Raw genomic sequence first — 20759 nt, forward strand, 5'->3', positions numbered from 1 at the left:
AATAGCACTGATGGGCCTCCCCACTGACTGTAGAGCCCTATGTAAAGCCAAACAGTACTGCCCCAAGGAAGCTTAAAATTAGGTCTGGGATTTTTTGTTTCAATATCCTCAGGAAGTTTTTTAAACTCAGAAGATAATTGCATCATTTTTACAATTTTTGGCTCATCTTGGGAAGAAGTTTTTAGGAAAAAAAAGAATCATCGATTGTCATCTGTTAAGTTTCTCTTTACAGCAACATAAGCCTTTTAGTTTATATTTCATTTCTAGGCCTGACAGAAGAGCAGATCAGGGCAGCTGTGTTTATGGGACCAGGGACAAACAGTGGAAAGGAGTTGTCTTGTTTCAGCTGCACATATGACCTCTGCCAATCAGAATTTCTGAGAAGTCTCATAAGCTGACTTTCAGTGAGCTGAAACAAAATATTAAACAAAATCAGCTACAGTGTGCTTGCTACATGTTTCCTCCTACACGTTAGTGAGCTATATGCTTATTCTGTAGTAAAATAAATGAAGTACATTATATTTAACCAAGCTCCCCTACCTAAAGAACGTAACCTACAGTTGCTCTTTGTCTTCTCCACAAGCACCTTCATTATAATTCTGGACTGTGTTCTTACCCTGTGGATAATCCCAGCAGAGTGAAGGTGCTTGATGCCACACAACATTTGGTATAGTAGGTACGACATTCGCTCGTGGTCTAACTCCATCTGAATGACCTGACACAAGTTAGCATCCATCAGTTCCATCACTAAGTAACTGCAAGGTAAATCCACATCGTTAGTTTCAAATCACAAGACCCACGAAGTCCTTCAAACAAGTCGGAATCCTCTCCTAAATCTTGAAGTCTCCCAAACTTCCCAGCTCAACCTCTGATCGAATTAAGAATACGAAAACCGCGCAAGTATTGCATGCGTGATAGCCGTGGTAACTCTACCACCAAGGTGCTAATAGAGGTAGCATTTACGGGTGTGTGGTTGCTATTTGTGTAGTTTCTCCCTTCATTTTGTTCTCAACTTTACCCTGAATTCCCTGAACTCTTTCCTGAGTATTAATGTCAGGAAATTGTAATTTTTCTTACTACAAATAAGAAAAAAAATTTCAGAATAGAATTTTCCATTAAATGCAGTGTATCTGTGTTAAAAAAAAAAAAAGACAACATGCTGTGATTCACTTATAGTCACTATATTCCTGGTAATTTTTTTTGCACAAAATCCAAGATACCACCAAAATAGATTAAGGGTGATTTTTTTTATCATGTCCACCATTAATATTTCTCTAAGTGAACTGACTCATTCTAGAAAGCTCACAAAATACATTAAAAATAAATAAAAATAAAGAATAAATAGCAAGCCTTCCTTGATTCTGATTGAACCAAGAACATGGGACAGCAAAACACAAAGAACCCGAAGGCCAGAAAATAGCAGAACCGTCTTTCCAGGAAGAAACACCAGAAAATGAGATTTGCGGGATCCCTTTCATTTGCTGGCAGTTCTTGAGGGATTTCATTCATTTGACTCCTGGCAATGTCACTTGTGTTATTTGGATGTTATACTCCCGCTTCCTTCATGAGTTGTGTTACTTACACATCTTGGAACTCCTCCAATGTTTTCTGGGGTGTGAAGACATTTAATAAACTAATAATCTGAGAAGAGACAGTGGGATGGGAGGAGAGAGAGAAAAAGGGAGAAAAATAATTATTTGAAAAGCATGTTTAAACAAGAACTTATTCCATTCAAAGTCACATATTAGTACTATGATGGAAATAGAAAAGTTGGAAAATTTTTCTAGAACTGTCTCATAGAAAAATGTACTCAGAAAGGATATATGATCTGTCTTCGGTAAAATGTGATTAAAAAGCTCAAATTCTTAAGCAGAAGAGTCAGAGAAGGTACATAGTTGTAATATTGCTCTAGAGTGTGGTTCTCCTTGGTAAATACAAGGTGATAATACAATTAAACAAAAAAGGAGAAAAAACCATGTAAGGAAAGTTAAGCATCAGTGAAATACCCAGCAGGACATGGCAAGCCTATGTGAAAGGGTTGTGCGCGCTAAATTGCTTCAGTGGTGTCCAACTCTCTGTGACCCCATGGCCTATAGCCTGCCAGGCTCCTCTGTCCATGGGATTCTTCAGGCATGAATACTGGAGTGGGTTGCCATCCTACTCCAGGGGATCTTCCCGACCCATGGATTGAACCAGCATCTCTTATGGATTCTTCACCACTAGTGCTACCTGGGAAGCCCATGTCTTCCTCCAAATGAAAAGTTTGCTTACTACGTAAAGGAGATGTTCTAAGTCAGGAGGTATTCTAAGTCAAGATTTTTCATGCGTTGTTACTTTAGTTTCTTTTGCGCCTACTTCATTCACACTCCAGTACTATTTAAACTAAAACTCCAATGGTATGTGTGGGGAAAGGTATGTCTTACATGATATCAATGATGAATTTAAAGGCAAATGTACTTTTTTAAAGTTATTAAAATTCTGGTTTTTGAACTTTTTTGTTCTCCTGCTTTAGTTATTTAATATATTAGACAGTAAACAGAATAAGTAAACTTTAAAAGGAAAAAACCTTTGTCTTATGCAACTCAATTGCATACACAAGTTACTCAAAATTTTCTTTCAGCTAAATATTCTGTATTAATGTGCCAGTGGGAAATAAAAATAAAAACATAGAAAGCAATACTCTACTCATCAAATAGATGCAACCATTTAACAAAAATAAGTGGAAGATTTATACATCTTTGGGGTCGCTAGGAGTCGGGCACAACTGAGTGACTTTACTTTCACTTTTCACTTTCATGCATTGGAGAAGGAAATGGCAACCCACACCAGTGTTCTTGCCTGGAGAATCCCAGGGACGGGGGAGCCTGGTGGGCTGACATCTATGGGGTCACACAGAGTCAGACACGACTGAAGCGACTTAGCAGCAGTAGCAGCAGCAAAACATGAACTAATGAATTGCAATAAAGTTCATAAGTGGTACACAAACAAGAAGTAATAAACAAAACAAAATCATTTTCAACATCTGAGGAATGCAGTCAATTTAGGGAATGATTTAGGTCTTCAGTAGTTTTCATTTGTTGATAAATTACTGAAAAAAAATCACAATACTATTCAATGCATATATATATATAGAGAGAGAGAGAGAGAACCTGGTGGTCTACAGTCCATGGGGTCGCTAAGAGTCGGACATGACTGAAGTGAGTTAGCACACATACACAGGTATATGTACATGGCGATGGTTGTATCAAAAAACAAGACGATCTATTCTGAAGCAACCTTGCAGTATGGAATATGCACATAGAAATAAAAGTGTTTCAAAATATTTTCAAACTTGTGATTAAAGCGCTTTGTTATTCTGTATACTTAGTTATGGTTTGTGTTGAAAAATGTCTCCAGATCTCTTTGGAACATATATTGTGAGCCTGTTTTTATATTACTTCATCAATCTTAGAAAGTAATTTATTTTGCGTGTGTGCCAAGTTGCTTCAGTCATGTCAGATTCTTTGTGACCCTATAAACTATAGCTCACCAGGCTCCTCTGTACATGGGATTCTCCAAGCAAGAATCCTGGAGTGGGTTGCCATGCCCTCCTCCAGGGGATTTTCCCAATCAAACAATTTATTTTGATATTTGTTCAAATGAAAACATTAGTGACTGTGTATAGGACACACACACACAAACATACAAACAACTCTTAAAGATGAAAAAGTGCTAATCGATATTATCTGGTGAATAGATAATCTAGGTAATCTAAATTTATAGAAAATAGCATTACAATTTTAAATAAATCAAGGTTTATTACTTTAAAAGGTAAAATCCCAACTATATATTATTGTATTCCTTTTTACCATGCCCTTGTTGTAACACCTTCATTGTGTTTGATTTTCCTTTAGAATTTCTCCTCTGTTCTTCCTTTGATCCCTTGTAAATCCTAATTCTTATTAATAACCAATTAAAAATCTTGTCTTTAGAAACAGATCATCACAGGTATTTCCATTTTAGTTTGACAGTTTTCAGGCAGGAATGTGATTTGGTTCCTTTTTATGCTAGCATCTTAAGCTGCACAGATATGAATCAGTGACCCCACTATCACACCAGCAATCACTTCCTAGAAGGGTGTTCATTTTCTAAACAGATTGTCTTCTTTATTATTAAAAATTTAATTGGCATAATTTCAATATTTTACATTACTTTCCACAGCATTAACAGAGTTCTGCATTCTGACTGCTTTTAGTTAGTATTATAAGCACTAATGTAGAATTTACATTTAGTTGTAAGTGAACTTCCTCTCTAGTAACAAGTTCTAGAAATTTATTTCCATAGGCTTATATACATACATATATACAAACCTATGTACATACACAGATAAATGGAGTAGCATATCAGATGCCATTTAAAATCATTGTTTCAATTTGGAAATCCTTTTCCGATATCATAAACACGAACCCCCATAGTCCAGTCAAGATTGGGGAATATGAGTCCCTCAAATTGGCAAAGTAAGCAGGACTTTCTCCACCATGTCTTTATTGCATTATAAGGGCTGGAAGAAGGGTTAGGGAAATACAAATATACGAAAACAAAAACTATCAAAACTTCCCATGTAGTTGCTTCATCATTTCTGTCCATCCATCTTCCACTGCCTGTGGTATTTCTCATCCTCTTTGCTATCATAAAAATAGATTGCATTGATCATGTGGTTAATCTTGCTCCTGCCTTTACTTATCGTACTCAAAGAAGAAATTACATTAGCAGAATGATTTTTCTTAGGAATCATCCTTTCTGTCATTTTTATATTCCTTCCTAGTAGTATCATGTTCCTTGCCTGGCCAAACTAGAGATGAGCTCACACTTCATAAAATTTCTCTTTCTTAGTAAGGCCTTTCCTGCTCAACCTATTTATAAAAGAGTTACCCTATCCACTCTGCACTGACCAGTAATTTTTCTCTTCCTTCTTTGCTTTGTTTTACCTGATAGACATTCTATACATAGACAGGCCTATTCTGCAGACTGCCTTTCTCTCCTCAGTAGAACATGAGAATCACTTGGGCAGTGACTGGTCTCTCTTATCTTCACTGCTGTATTCTTAGCATCTAGAGCGCAATCTAGACCTGGCACTTTTATTCAGTTAACAAGTATTTGTCAAGTAACTGAACTAAAAACTCATTAGAGTAGAGAAATTGAGGAAAAAAGAAACACTATCATTGGGCCTAAATCCTTATATTTTTATTTCAAATATCTTTCAACTATATACACTCATATATTTGCTGCTACTTAGCATCTTATGACAAATTCACCTATTTATAAAAGTGTACTCATAATTTCATATATTCTGTGATTTGACTCATATTCAAGAACTTTGTAAGCAGTTAATATTACAGTTTTATAGTAATAATCTATTTTATTACGTTTATATGTAACAAAATATATACTATATTTATTATGATTTATTTATTAATATTGTCTCTATTAAAAGAAGAATTATCTCCCATTTATCCTTACTAAGAAGAACAGGAGCACAGGAAGAATTCTAGAGGCCTTTACTGGTGGTTGAAGATTATACTCTGAAGTGAAGAAAGCTCTGTAATGGTGCTCCCTACTGAGTTTCAATGCAAAATGCTTTTATTTTTTGTGGCTGCATGCAAGACATGTGGGATCTTAGTTCTTCACTGCAGTAGAAGCACAGAGCCTTAACCACTTGACCTCCAAAGAAGTCCCTGAGCAATGTTCTTGAACAAACCTGTTCTGAATGCTTTGCAGATATGTCTCTGCACCTTTGCCCCATCCTACCAAAAGCAAGATGCCAAAGCACAGTGTGTACACAGAACAGTTGGCGGCCACTGCCAGACTATAGCTAAAAGTAAAAGGAGATAAAAATCTTCACCTGTTAATAATTAAATTTAAATTGTTTTAAAGAAATATAGCATATTGTTCTTTAGGATATTTTTGGTTTTTGTTTGGTTTTTCTGGAGGTTTTTTTTTTCTGGAAATGCATGAAGTTTTCTGGTTAATCTGGAGTAAGAAAACCAAATATCGTTAATTTTTAAAATTAATTGATTTATTTTAATTGGAGGCTAATTACTTTACAATATTGTGGTGGTTTTTGCCATACATTGACATGAATCAGCCACTGGTGTACATGTGTCCCCTATCCCGAACCCCCCCTCCCACTGCCCTCCCTATCCCATCCCTCTGTGTTTTCCCAGGGCACTGACTTTGAGTGCCTGTTTCATGCATCCAATGGTTAATTTCTTAACAGGGAAATATCTATCCAATTCAGTCCTTCCATGCCATATGGTTTTCAGATGATTTTTAAGCAGAAAGCTACCGTGAGGACAATGAAAGCAAATGTAGCATATGGGCAGGATAAACAGTCTTAAGAGGCAAAAATTGCAAAGTAAAGAAAGCTTTTCCCACTCAAGTTGGCATACTGATCTTCTCTTCCCAATCTCACCACCTCCCACCAGCAGCAGTTTAAAATACCAACTCACGTTTTTATGATTCACACACTTCATGAGGACCAGCTCCCGGTAGGCTCTCTTGGCATGCGTTTGGTTCTGAAAGGGTCTGCTGAGCTTCTTAATGGCCACATTTCTGTCAAGAACAGCATCGTATGCAGCGCTGCAGAGACCCAAGAGCAATCCAGAATTAAGAATAAAGGAGCCCTTACAGTTCCTACCTACCGAGCTAAGGGTATGGATAAGGAAAACATCAGTTTAGAATCCTACTCAAATACCTGCTTCTCAAGGCACATGTCAATCAACTGTAAATAAAAACATAAGAGTGATTAGTATAGAAACCTTCTACTTGCTAGGGGAAAAAAAGGGTATCTTGCTAAGAAAACAGCATGTAATTGCGTCATTGAGTTGGGGACAAAAGAAGAAAGAAAAGTGCTCAACTTTCCCACTAGCCACGTGACTGTGGCAAGGCATTTAATCTCAAGGGGCTTGAATTTCTCATCTATTAATACGTGATATTTAGCTATAAAACTTTATTGTTCTTTGATTATTTTAAGTAGACATTCATTTTTCCCCATTCACAGGAACCAGTTTTTAAGGCATGATGCTAATTGCCTTGAATGCACAGGTGGGCTGATGTTCCAAGTACACTCATTAATGATAACAGAGCTTGAAATACAGAATGTAATCAGAGAGAATTTCAGAAGCATAAATAACTGCATTTAAATACAAAGACAGAAATGAATGCTACTAACATTTAAAGCTTTCGAACCATTTAAGAATAATTTACCATGCTTTATGTTTTTGCCATAAGCAAAGTATATGGGTCTAGGGGTCAATGAGGAAGTGAGTCTCTTCTTGCTATTACATCTAATTAGCCCACTTACAAAGTTTTTTCCATCCCTGCAAATTTGGATTGTACCAGATTTTGTCTTAGTTTCCAGGAAGGAAGGCAGTAACCAGTATCCTACTGATATATTGTATTGGAAATGACATTAACCATGTAGAGCTCCATTCTCTACACTAAAAGATAAAGAAAATGATTGCTGTGTTACAGGATGACAGACTTACAAGATAAGTTTGGACACAGCCTTAGAGTTCATCTGGTCCATGCCTGCATATATATTTATTCCTCTCCAAAATATCTTCATCAAATTTTGACCAGTCTCTGCTTGTGCAGCTTCAAACACCCGGGCTCCTAGACAAAAGGGTAACCCAGTCTGTCGCTGGACAATTTCAAGGGTTAGAAATGTCATCATTCTAATGAACAGAATGGTCTCTTTGATTTCTACTAACTTCGTTCAGCCTTGCCTTCCAGGGCAACTCAAAATAAAGTCCTCCCTTTTCATCATGTTGTGCGGTGTTGTGCTTAGTTGCTCAGCGGATCCCGACTCTTTGAGACCCTATGGACTGTAGCCCACCAGGCTCCTCTGTTCATGGAATTCTCCAGACAAGAATACTGGAGTGGGTTGCTGTGCCCTCCTCCAGGACTTTTCATCATGACAGACCTATAGTGACTGAAATCCACTAAAGACCCTACTCAATCTCTGGCCTAATCTATCAGCACTCAGTAAGCACTCAATAACTCCTAGCTTTCCTTACCACCCCCCACCCCCCACCACCCCCCCCCCCCCCGCCACCGCCAAGTATTTTCTTTCTTGAGCTAAATATCACCAATGTCTTACTCCATTTGTCTGAATGTGATTTCAAGTCCTACTACCATCTGGTCAGTTTCTGCTGAATATATTCCAGTCTGTCGATCTCTGAAAGTGACGTTGTTCCTCTAAGCATGTCATATCAGTGACGAGCAGAGAAAGGCTAACTCCTTCATACATTCACTTGCTCATTCATTCTGTTGACAGTTAATACAGCTGAGTCTGTCCTAGCTCCACTGATAAATGTATCACACACTATTGATTCACAGTGAACCTATGCTACTGTCTTCTTAAAATCTTATGCTGCTATTTGACTCTGTCTTTCAACACTGGTACTTCTATTCTTGTGTTTGATCTTGTTAACCTACCAATGGCAGCACAAGGAAAGGAAAGAGTCAAATGGGCCTTCATCTTATATGTAGTGTATAAGGGTAACAATAAGTCTGGAAATAGAGGAAGTGAAATTGCTTCCTGCAGATAAGAAATTGTATCAGCAGGAAACTGATCAGAACAGTCACCTTAAAGAGAAAGACTAAATTTAAAGTAAAAATAACTAAGATCAAGTCATTAAAATATTTAAAGAAAGAATAGCAATTAGTTATGTCAGCCTATGAAGGAGTTCAGTTTAGGTCAGTTCAGTTGCTCAGTCATGTCCAACTCTTTGCGACCCCATGAATCGTAGTATGTCAGGCCTCCCTGCCCATCAACAACTCCTGGAGTTTACCCAAACTCATGTCCATCGAGTTGGTGATACCATCCAGCCATCTCATCCTCTGTTGTCCCCTTCTCCTCCTGCCAGCAATCCTTCCCAGCATCAGGATCTTTTCAAATGAGTCAACTCTTCACATGAGGTGGCCAGAGTATTGGAGTCTCAGCTTCAGCATCAGTCCTTCCAAAGAACACCCAGGACTGATTTCTTTTAGGATGGACTGGTTGGATCTCGTTGCAGTCCAAGGAACTCTCAAGAGTCTTCTCCAACACCACAGTTCAAAAGCATCAATTCTTTGGTGCTCAGCCTTCTTCACAGTACAACTTTCACATCCATACATAACCACAGGAAAAACCATAGCATTCACTAGAAGGATCTTTGTTGGCAAAGTAATGTCTCTGCTTTTTAATATGCTAACTAGGTTGGTCATAACTTTCATTCCAAGGAGTAAGAGTCTTTTAATTTCAAGGCTGCAATCACCATCTGCAGTGATTTTGGAGCCCCCCAAAATAAAGGCAGCCACTGGTTCCACTGTTTCCCCATCTATTTCCCATGAAGTGATGGGACCAGACACCATGATCTTCGTATTCTGAATGTTGAGCTTTAAGCCAACTTTTTCACTCTCTTCTTTCACTTTCATCAAGAGGCTTTTGAGTTCCTCTTCACTTTCTGCCATAAGGGTGGTGTCATCTGCATATCTGAGGTTATTGATATTTCTCCCAGCAATCTTGATTCCAGCTTGTGTTTCTTCCAGTCCAGCGTTTCTCATGATGTACTCTGCATAGAAGTTAAATAAGCAGGGTGACAATATACAGCCTTGACGTACTCCTTTTCCTATTTGGAACCAGTCTGTTTTTCCATCTCCAGTTCTGATTGTTGCTTCCTGACCTGCACACAGGTTTCTCAAGAGGCAGGTCAGGTGGTCTGGTATTCCCATCTCTTTAGAATTTTCCACAGTTTATTGTGATCCACACAGTCAAAGGCTTTGGCATAGTCAATAAAGCAGAAATAGTTATTTTTCTGGAACTCTTTTGCTTTTTCAATGATCTAGCAGATGTTGGCAATTTGATCTCTGGTTCCTCTGCCTTTTCTGAAACCAGCTTGAACGCCTGAAAGTTCACGGTTCACATACTGCTGAAGCCTGGCTTGGAGAATTCTGAGCATTACTTTACTAGCATATGAGATGAGTGCAATTGTGCAGTAGTTTGAGCATTCTTTGGCATTGCCTTTCTTGGGAATTGGAATGAAAACTGACCTTTTCCAGTCCTGTGGCCACTGCTGAGTTTTCCAAATTTGCTGGCATATTGAGTGCAGCACTTTCACAGCATCATCTTTCAGGATTTGAAACAGCTCTACTGGAATTCCATCACCTCCACTAGCTTTGTTCATAGTGATGCTTTCTAAGGCCCACTTGACTTCATATTCCAGGATGTCTAGCTCTAGATGAGTGATCACACCATTGTGATTATCTTAGTCATCTTTTTTGTATAGTTCTTCCGTGTATTCTTGCCACGTCTTCTTAATATCTTCTGCTTCTGTTAGGTCCAGACCATTTCTGTCCTTTATAGAGCCCATCTTTGCATGAAATGTTCCCTTGGTATCTTTAATTTTCTTAAAGAGATCTCTAGTCTTTCCCATTCTGTTCTTTTCTTCTATTTCTCTGCATTGATCACTGAGGAAGGCTGTCTTATATCTCTTTGCTATTCTTTGGAACTCTGGATTCAGATGCTTATATCTTTCCTTTTCTCCTTTGCTTTTCATTTCCCTTCTTTTCACAGCTATCTGTAAGGCCTCCTCAGACAGCCATTTTGCTTTTGTTGCATTTCTTTTTCTTTTGGATGATCTTGATTTCTGTCTCCTGTACAATGTCATGAACCTCCATCCGTAGGTCATTAGGCACTCTGTCTATCAGATCTAATCCCTTAAATCTATTTCTCATTTCAACTGTATAGTCAGAAGGGATTTGATTTATGTCATACCTGAATGGTCTAGTAGTTTCCCCTACTTTCTTCAATTTAAGTCTGAATTTGGTAATAAGGAGTTCATGATCTGAGCCACAGTCAGCTCCTGGTCTTGTTTTTGATGGCTGTATAGAGCTTCTCCATCTTTGGCTGCAAAGAATATAATCAATCTGATTTCAGTGCTGACCATCTGGTGATGTCCATGTGTAGAGTCTTTTCTTGTGTTGTTGGAAGAGGGAGTTTGCTATGACCAATGTGTTCTCTTGGCAAAACTCTATTAGCCTTTGCCCTGCTTTATTCTGTACTCCAAGGCCAAATTTACCTGTTACGCCAGATGTTTCTTGACTTTCTACTTTTGCATTCTAGTCCCCTATAATGAAAAGGACATCTTTTTTGGGTGTTAGTTCTAAAAGGTCTTGTAGGTCTTCATAGAACTGTTCAACTTCAGCTTCTTCAGCGTTACTGGTTCGGGCATAGGCTTGGATTACCGTGATATTGAATGGTTTGCCTTGGAAATGAACAGAGATCATTCTGTCGTTTTTGAGATTGCAGCCAAGTACTGCATTTCAGACTCTTTGGTTGACCATGATGGCTATTCCATTTCTTCTAAGGGATTCCTGCCTGCAGTAGTAGATATAATGGTCATCTGAGTTAAATTCATCCATTCCAGTCCATTTTAGTTCACTGATTCTTAGAATGTCGACGACATTCACTCTTGCTATGTCCTGTATGACCACTTCCAATTTGCCTTGATTCATGGACCTAACATTCCAGGGAAGGAGTAAGAGAGGCAAATTCTGGCACTGCCGGGCAAAATAAATGCCTTCTGATGTAGGGCTCTGGTGGCACAGATGGTAAAGATTCTGCCTGCAGTGTGGGAGACTGGGGTTTGATCTATGGATTGGGAAGATCTCCTGGAGAAGGAAATGGCAAGCTACTCCAGTATTCTTGCCTGGAGAATCCCATGGACAGAGGACTCTAGTGGGTTATAGTCCATTGGGTCTCAAAGAGTCAGACATGACTGAACGACTAACACTGACTGACTGATGTTGGTCCAGCCATCCAGTCAGCCAGGTCGACTTCCACACTGTGGAAGTCACACACCTAGGCCAGTTAGCAATCTAGTCTGTCTCCATAGGCTGATTCTATCCTCTGCAGTTGAAATTCTGCTCATCAGGCTCTCCTTCAGACTCCTACATGCAAGAAATCCACCCATATTTAATTAGCTTGACTGCTGAATTTCTTGTAATTTAAAATATTGGCATCTGGTTTTATGTGTGAGCCTTTAGTGAAGCTCATCAATGTGCATTTGAGTCCCTGAGATACTGAACAGATCCTGCAACACCATAGGCCTATGTGGGATGACCGAGAAAATGTCACCTTCTGGGGATCTAGGCAGGTTCTGGCCAGTTTCTCCTAGAAGTGTTGTAAAGTTCTCTCTCCATCTGGTGCCTCTTTTTGAAACAATTCTAGGTCTGAATCAGCACTACTGCTTAATAGATGTGAAGTATGAGCAAGCCACTTACACTTTCTGGTATCAATGTCCTCATACTTAAAAATGGAGATAATAACAATCTGATAAGATTGCTATAAGGAGTAAATGAGGTGGCGATGTATCTACAGTGCCTCGCCTAGAGTGTGCACTCAATAAACAATGACTATTACTGTTTTTCAAGTCAATGTCTTTGTTACATGGAGGAACAAAATCTGACTCCATGTTGGATCTGTCTCTTTTACTTTAACCTTTGCTTCCCATTGCTTTTATTTACTAAAAGGATACTGTCTATACATAATGGCTTGCCTCAGGGAACCCTGCCCCTCCGCCTGAAGGTTAAACCAAAGTGTCTAGGAATAGCTGACCCATTCCTGACCTGTGAACGGCTACAGGAAAGAAGAAAGTAACACATCCCCTCCCCAAAGCAGGCTATTCCAGGAGATATTTAAAAGACTTTGGGCCTTTTTACTTTACTTCCTAACCTCCTCCACCTTTCCGTTCTATAAAAGAAACTGGCATCCAGACCCCTGACAAGACAGTTATTTATTTTGAGACACTAGTCTGCCATCTTCTCAGTCTGCTGGCTTTCTGAACAAAATTGCTATCCCTTGCCTCAACACCTCATCTCCCAATTTTATTAGCCTGTCATGCAGTGAGCAAAGTGAGCTTGGACTTGGTAATATCCTTGCTAGAGTCATTGTGTGATGTAGGGTAGGATAAAATATATAGAGATATATCATTCTTTTTTATATTTATGTGTTATAATTGGATAGGTTATAATATCTACTAATTAGCAATTTTTAATCTTTCTACTAATTACAAATCAGTTATACTACCATCTTGACCACATTTCACAAGTTTGTCCCACGAGATAAAAGTCTGGGACAAAAGCTTTGTTAAAATCCAGATACATCATAGCCATACAGTTCCATTAGCTACCACTTTAATAAGCTATTTGCTGTGATTTCTTTTTAATGAAACTCCTATTCTCAGTGATCACTACATCCTTTCTCAGTGGGTCACAGGTTTTCTTTTCTAACTAATGCTAGGGCCAATGTCAAGTTCAGCAGATGTCTTTTATGTGTTCTTTCTTCCTTCTAGAGAAATAAGAATGTTTGCTTATCTACGGTTGTATGGAACATGGTAGTTTGGCTCACTGAGCTTCCACTTAACCCCATGTATCATGCTTTCCTCTACTGAAGAGACTTGAAAGACACACATACTATTCCCAGAAGCTTTTGCAGCTGGTATTCTGGATTCCAATATGGTCCTGCCACGCAGATGCAATCATGGGAGATTCGTAAGGCAAAAGCAAGGGTGGTCATCTTCCATCACCTCTCAGTTGGCAGGCCTGGCCTCAAGAAGACCTGAAATTTTCTTCTGAAGCAGTGAAAATTCATGCCATGCACCAGGTTCCTGGGGGAGGGGAGCATTTGAAGCAGAGGCATTACTGCTCTTAAGGGCCCAGCCACCAAGCCACTGGTTTCCAGTCACTAGCCTGATGGAGTAGCAATGATGGTAATAATGAGCACACAGTTCCAGCTCTGTGATTTTCAAATCTTGGTTACATCATGCACTCTGGAAGTTCAAGTTTTTTAGGATAATCTCAGGGTTGGAGCTCCCCTGGTGATTCAGCTCTCTTGTGTCTGGAAGCCATTCCAGGAAGCCCAGACTAGAGTCCACTTCTCCAGGTTTTCCAATGCACCCAATTTACTGAATTAAATCTTTGCTTATTTACAGTATTTCTGTCTCCTGCTATGAACCTTGGCTGACGCTACTATCTTTCCCATTTTCTGTAATTTCTCAGTGATTACTGGCAACAGTTTAGCAAATACATCTGCAAGTTGGCATCACTGATGCTGCATAGTCATAAATTAATGTCTGAAAGTTTTCCATTACTCTTAAGTCCTCCTTTTTTTGAATCTTGGTCTATAAAATATTACTTTATTTCTTTCAGTAGTTTTTCTTTTTTCTTCATGTAGGTGAAAAAGAGATAAATCTTTATAAAGGTTTTCCAACAACTTCTAGCAACTTTCTGGCAACTTTACTGAAAATTTTTGAGAAATTTCTTGACACACAGTACTATCTCACCTCCACTTCTACCAGGTTTATTCATAAAAGAAAGATATAGCCTTCTGTTGTTATGCTCCTGTTATTTAATCCAGTTTTATGACACAATAAAGTTATGTTTACCTCCTTGAATATATTTATACAAACACACACACACACACACACACACACACACACACACATTCTTGTAGCCAAGTCTGTTTTAAACATAAAATCAGTTTTCCTTCTAGCAACTATAGATGACCTTTTGCAAAATTTTCTTCTTCCTAAGTCATCATTATTTATTTGATAATTTCTCTTGTTCTCCTTCCCTATCACATTTAAAATGTTCTTGATCAATATTAACATGTTAGTGCACAGAAAATTAAAAAGAATAAACCAAAAATCCCTAGGCAGGATGAAAAGAGCTTTATGTCTTAATAAAATAAAAATTAAAAAAACCTTATCATTGGAGCATCTTAAGATTCTCAAGCCACAGCTGGGAAGCCAAATTCTGTCCCGGAATACACACTGCACCCTACACTGCACCCTTCACTGCTCTGTCCCCATGTTACTATTATGTTCTCAGTTTGGCTTTTACCAAAGGCCTGGACTTTAATTGAAAACTATCAAAAAGTCTCTATCCAGTACCCTCAAATATCTCTTTTACACCCAAACTTTACAGTTCCTAGCCATGCTATCAAGACACTGACTCCACCACAGAAAAATGCATAGGCCAGCCTACAAAATCACCTCTGCATCAGGGCTTTTGTTCTTTCCTGCCAGAAATGCTCTTCCCACATCCCCACTAGCCTGACTCCATCTTATGATTCAGGTTTCAGCCTAAACATCATCTCCTCAGTACAGGCTTTCCCTAACCCTCTTATCAAAAGTCAGCAGTTGATATTTTTTGATTGATTAATTTGTCATTGAATTGCTTGGCTATATCACTTTGATTATATATTGAGACACTTTTTTCTGCTCATGGTCATTTTGGTTTATTTACATTCATATCTTAATGCAGACAGACACACAGACATAAATATATAAATAAAATGAAATTTTAAAAAGTTTTAAACTCATAGAAGTATTTTTTAAAAACATTTTATTGGCATATAGTTGCTTTACAATGCTGTGCTAGTTTCTACCTATACAGCAAAGTGAATTAGCTATGTATATATATTCTCTCTTTTTTTGTTTTCCTTCCCATTTAGGTCACCACAGAGCACTGAGAAGATTTCCTTGCTATACAGTAGGTTCTCGTTAGTTATCTATTTTATAGACAGTATCAATAGTATATGTACGTCAGTCCCAATCTCCCAATTCATCCCATTGCCCTCCTTTTCCCCTTGGTATTCATATGTTTGTTCTCTACCTTTTTTTCTATTTTATAAATAAGATTGTCTATATCACCACTTTAGATAGCAAGTAATAGAATTATGACTAACAGTGACTTAATTATTAAAGGTATTCATTATATCATGTAACAGAAATTCTAAAAATAGGCATGTCCAGGTTTCAGGAATACATTATAACTCTCATGGGCCATAGACACTTTTGATTTCTGATTTTCTGCTTCTAAACATGTTGAAAACGGAAGCCAATAACAGAAATCCATTAGTTTTTCCAAAGGAAGTGTAGGTGTTGCCATGAACCACTAAGATGCCCCTTCAGGAACAAAGGACTTTGTTTGTATCCAACTGCTGGGAACACTGCTGGCACACAGCCCTGCAGCTCTTAGTCCTCTCTGGTTATAACCTCAGCTGAAAAGAGCTGCCTAATCAAAGTTACACTCTCTTCTTTGGCAGCCTGCAATCAGCAACTAACAAATCCAGGATTATGAAAGCATGGCCATCTTGCGCCAACTCGGGAGAGCAAAGAAGGCTCATTCCCTCTTCAGAATTCCCAGTAGGGTCAGCAGAGGCTTCCAATGAGTTTCCATTGCAGCTGAACTTCTGCCTCTGTTTTTTCCCTTCCTTTCCACTGCTGTAAATCCCCAAAACACTCACTAATAAATCTCCTGCATGTGATCACCATCTCTAAGTATATTTTCTGGGGAACACAACATTTGACAAGCAGTAATTCAGTTCAGTTCAGTCGCTCATTCGTATCTGACTCTTTGTGACCCCATGAATCGCAGCACGCCAGGCCTCCCTGTCCATCACCATCTCTCAGAGTTCACTCAGACTCACGTCCATCGAGTCCGTGATGCAATCCAGCCATGTCATCCTCGGTCATCCCCTTCTCCTCCTGCCCCCAATCCCTCCCAGCATCAGAGTCTTTTGTAACGAGTCAACTCTTCACATGAGGTGGCCAAAGTACTGGAGCTTCAGCTTTAGCATCATTCCTTCCAAAGAAATCCCAGGGTTGATCTCCTTCAGAATGTATTGGTTGGATCTCCTTGCAGTCCAAGGGACTCTCAAGAGTCTTCTCCGACACCACAGTTCAAAAGCATCAATTCTTTGGCGCTCAGCCTTCTTCACAGTCCAACTCTCACATCCATACATGACCACAGGAAAAACCACAGCCTTGACTAGACGGACCTTAGTCGGCAAAGTAATGTCTCTGCTTTTCAGTATGCTATCTAGGTTGGTCATAACTTTTCTTTCAAGGAGTAAGAGTCTTTTAATTTCATGGCTGCAGCCACCATCTGCAGTGATTTTGGAGCCCCCTAAAAATAAAGTCTGACACTGTTTCTACTGTTTCCCCATCTATTTCCCATGAAGTGATGGGACCAGATGCCATGATTTTCATTTTCTGAATGTTGAGCTTTAAGCCAAAGTTTTTGCTCTCCTCTTTCACTTTCATCAAGAGGCTTTTTAGCTCCTCTTCACTTTCTGCCATAAGGGTGGTATCATCTGCATATCTGAGGTTATTGGTATTTCTCCCGGCAATCTTGATTCCAGCTTGTGTTTCTTCCAGTCCAGCGTTTCTCATGATGTACTCTGCATAGAAGTTAAATAAGCAGGGTGACAATATACAGCCTTGACATACTCCTTTCCCTATTTGGAACCAGTCTGTTGTTCCATGCCCAGTTCTAACTGTTGCTTCCTGACCTGCATACAGATTTCTCAAGAGGCAGGTTAGGTGGTCTGGTACTCCCATCTCTTTCAGAATTTTCCACAGTTTATTGTGATCCACACAGGTAAAGGCTTTGGCATAGTCAATAAAGCAGAAATAGATGTTTTTCTGGAACTCTCTTACTTTTTCCATGATCCAGTGGATGTTGGCAATTTGATCTCTGGTTCCTCTGCCGTTTCTAAAACCAGCTTGAACATCAGGAAGTTCACGGTTCACATATTGCTGAAGCCTGGCTTGGAGAATTCTGAGCACTACTTTACTAGCGTGTGAGATGAGTGCAGTTGTGCGGTAGTTTGAGCATTCTTTGGCATTGCCTTTCTTTGGAATTGGAATGAAAACTGACCTTTTCCAGTCCTGTGGCCATGGCTGAGTTTTCCGAATGTGCTGGCATATTGAGTGCAGCACTTTTACAGCATCATCTTTCAGGATGTGAAACAGCTCAACTGGAATTCCATCACCTCCACTAGCTTTATTCATAGTGATGCTTTCTAAGGCCCACTTGACTTCACATTCCAAGATGTCTGGCTCTAGATTAGTAGTAACTCATGGTCAAATAGAGCAATAAGCTGTGGCATTTGTCAGGATCTTTTTCTAAGCAAAAGGCAGTGTCCCATTGCAGATGAAGGTGTCTGGGCTCAAAGCTCAACACCAAGAAAGCCACTTCATATGCAACAAAGGAGATCCAACCAGTCCATTCTCAAGGACATCAACCCTAGGATCTCTTTGGAAAGAATGATGCTAAAGCTGAAACTCCAGTACTTTGGCCACGTCATGCAAAGAGCTGACTCATTGGAGAAGACTCTGATGCTGGGAGGAATTGAAGGCAGGAGAAGAAGGGGGCGACCAAGGATGAGACGGCTGGATGGCATCACTGACTCAATGGAAGCAAGTCTGGGTGAACTCCAGGAGTTAGTGATGGACAGGGAGGCCTGGCGTGCTGCGGTTCATGGGGTCGCAAAGAGTTGGACACGACTGAGCGACTGAACTGAACTGACCTGAACCTAGATGACCAAGCCTTATTATCTACATGGGTCGTTTGCAGAGATGTGGATGGACATAGAGAGTGTCGTCATATGGAGTGAAGTCAGAAAGGGAAAAACAAATATCGTATATTAATGCATATATGAACCTAGAAAATGGTATAGATGATCATATCTGCAAAGCAGAAATAGAGACAGACATAGAGAACAAATATATGGATACCAAGGGGTGAACAAGGGGTGGGAGGAATTGGAAGACTGGGATTGACACCCACACAATTTTGATACTATGTATAAAACTTCCCCAATAGCTCAGTTGGTAAAGAATCCACTGCAATGCAGGAGACCGCAGTTTGATTCCTGGGTTGGGAAGATCCACTGGAGAAGGGATAGGCTACCAATTCCAGTATTCTTGGGCTTCCCTGTGGTTCAGCTGGTAAAGGATCCGCCTGCAATGTGGGAGACCTGCGTTCGATCCCTGGGTTGGGAAGATCCCCTGGAGAAGGGAAAGGCTACCCACTCCAGTATTCTGGCCTAGAGAATGTCATGGACTGTATAGTCCATGGGATCGCAAAGAGTTGGACAAGACTGAGTGACTTTCTCTTTCACTTTTTTTTCTCCCCCCATAAAATAGAAAATGAGAACTGATTGTATAGCACAGGGAACTCTCCTTAATGCACTGTGATAAACTTGTATGGGATGGAAGCTCAAAAAGGAAGAAATACATGTATATGTATGGCTGATTCATTTTGCCATACAGCAGAAGATGAGATGGTTAGGTAGCATCACCGACTCAATGGACATGAATTTGAGGAAACTCCAGGAAACAGTGAAGGACAGGGAAGCTTGGAGTGCTGCAGTTCATGAGGTTGCAGAGTTCGACACAACTGAGCAACTGAACAACAATGGCTGATTCATTTTGCTGTACAGTAGAAACTAAGACAACATTGTAAGGCAGTTCAGCTCAGTTCAGTCGCTCAGTTGTGTCCAACTCTTTGTGGCCCCATGGATTGCAGCACACTAGGCTTCCCTGCTGTCCCCAAATCCTGGAGTTCAAACTCATGTCCCTTGAGTCGGTGATGCCATCCAACCATCTCATCCTCTGTCGTCCCCTTCTCCTCCTGCCTTCAATCTTTCTCAGCCTCAGGGTCTTTTCCAATGAGTCAGCTCTTTGATCTGGTGGCCAAAGTACTGGAGTTTCAGCTTCAGCATCAGTCCTTCCAATGAATATTCAGGATTGATTTCCTTTAGGACTGACAGGTTGGATCTCCTTGGAGGCAACTCTGTGCCATAAAAGCAAATGTAAAAAATACACTTTGCACTTGATGGACAACAGAGTCGAAGCATGAACAGCAAAGGGCTCGGAAGCCAAACCCTCAAAGACGAAAAGCAGCAGCTCTTCCAAACACTAGATACTGAACTAGAACTTTACAGCTCCCTGCAAACGAGTGTTGTGGGAGATCACATAAAGAGTTACCACATGGATGAAGAATGGGGGACTAGCTAAACAAACTCATCACCACCAAAAATAGATGAACGTGAAGAGGATGACTGTCTTAAGCACAAGGCAACAATATTCTCGGAAATTGAGATGATGGCGTTGGAGAAGAACTGAAGGCTCCCGATTGGAAGCTGCTTCATCTCAGTGAGAGGGAATGAAAGATGCTGCTTCTGTTGCTTTTCTTTTATCTTTGTAACAAGTTGTCTCATGCCCACTCTGCTGCCCTTAGTGACCGCTAAGTGCACCACCATGTGTGATCCGGTCCATGACTTAACCTACAAAATTCACAGAGCTACCGTGCCACTCTTTGATAAACTCAGTAGGAAAGAGTTTAGTTTAAAATTACAGTTTAGCTTGATAAGAAATATCTGGGAGTAAAGAGGCTGATCAGCCTGCTATAAAGCCTATAATGAGGTTATAGAGATTAGTCAGAATAACTGTGCTACATTGACTTTGCCATGTGTGTGGCATCAATTGATAACTATTTATCTTTTAGTGTTTAGTAAAAGCTTTTTTAACTTTGCAATAAAACCCTTTTGACAAAAGTAAATAAAATTGAGACTGCACATTTAATTAAAATACCATATGCTGAATTTTCATTTCTCATGTTTTCTTGGGCATAACTAAATGAAAACTAGAAAATAATTTTCCTAAAGAAACATCAGTATCTATTTCAAAAATTAGTAATTATTTTAAGGCCATGCCCAAAGACAATGATTTAACACATGCACCTAAAATACATTTGAACTATGACTTTTCATTTAGGTCAAATGACAATTTTAAATTAATTTTGCTTATTTTCTATATCAAGGTGTATTTTTGGATATGTACAAAAAGTTAAGCAAAAGTTTATTAATGTGTTGCCACAGAAAA

At 39.5% G+C, this 20759-nt stretch overlaps 1 protein-coding gene across 12 annotated transcripts in view; it reads right to left on the reverse strand.

Annotated features, from left to right (window-relative positions):
* The window catches only part of MAPK10 (mitogen-activated protein kinase 10), a 415330-nt gene that overhangs the window by 102012 nt on the left and 292559 nt on the right, over positions 1 to 20759 (reverse strand). For all 12 annotated transcript variants that reach the window (XM_069593214.1, XM_069593220.1, XM_069593211.1 and 9 more), the window contains 3 exons: positions 6489 to 6618; positions 1583 to 1641; positions 617 to 755 (listed from right to left, as the gene is read on the reverse strand). In XM_069593214.1, the coding sequence (XP_069449315.1) occupies positions 617 to 755; positions 1583 to 1641; positions 6489 to 6618 (328 nt within the window). The remainder of the gene's footprint in view (positions 1 to 616; positions 756 to 1582; positions 1642 to 6488; positions 6619 to 20759) is intronic.

This window comes from Ovis canadensis, chromosome 6 (assembly GCF_042477335.2).
Source record: "Ovis canadensis isolate MfBH-ARS-UI-01 breed Bighorn chromosome 6, ARS-UI_OviCan_v2, whole genome shotgun sequence".
Taxonomy (NCBI): domain Eukaryota; kingdom Metazoa; phylum Chordata; class Mammalia; order Artiodactyla; family Bovidae; genus Ovis; species Ovis canadensis.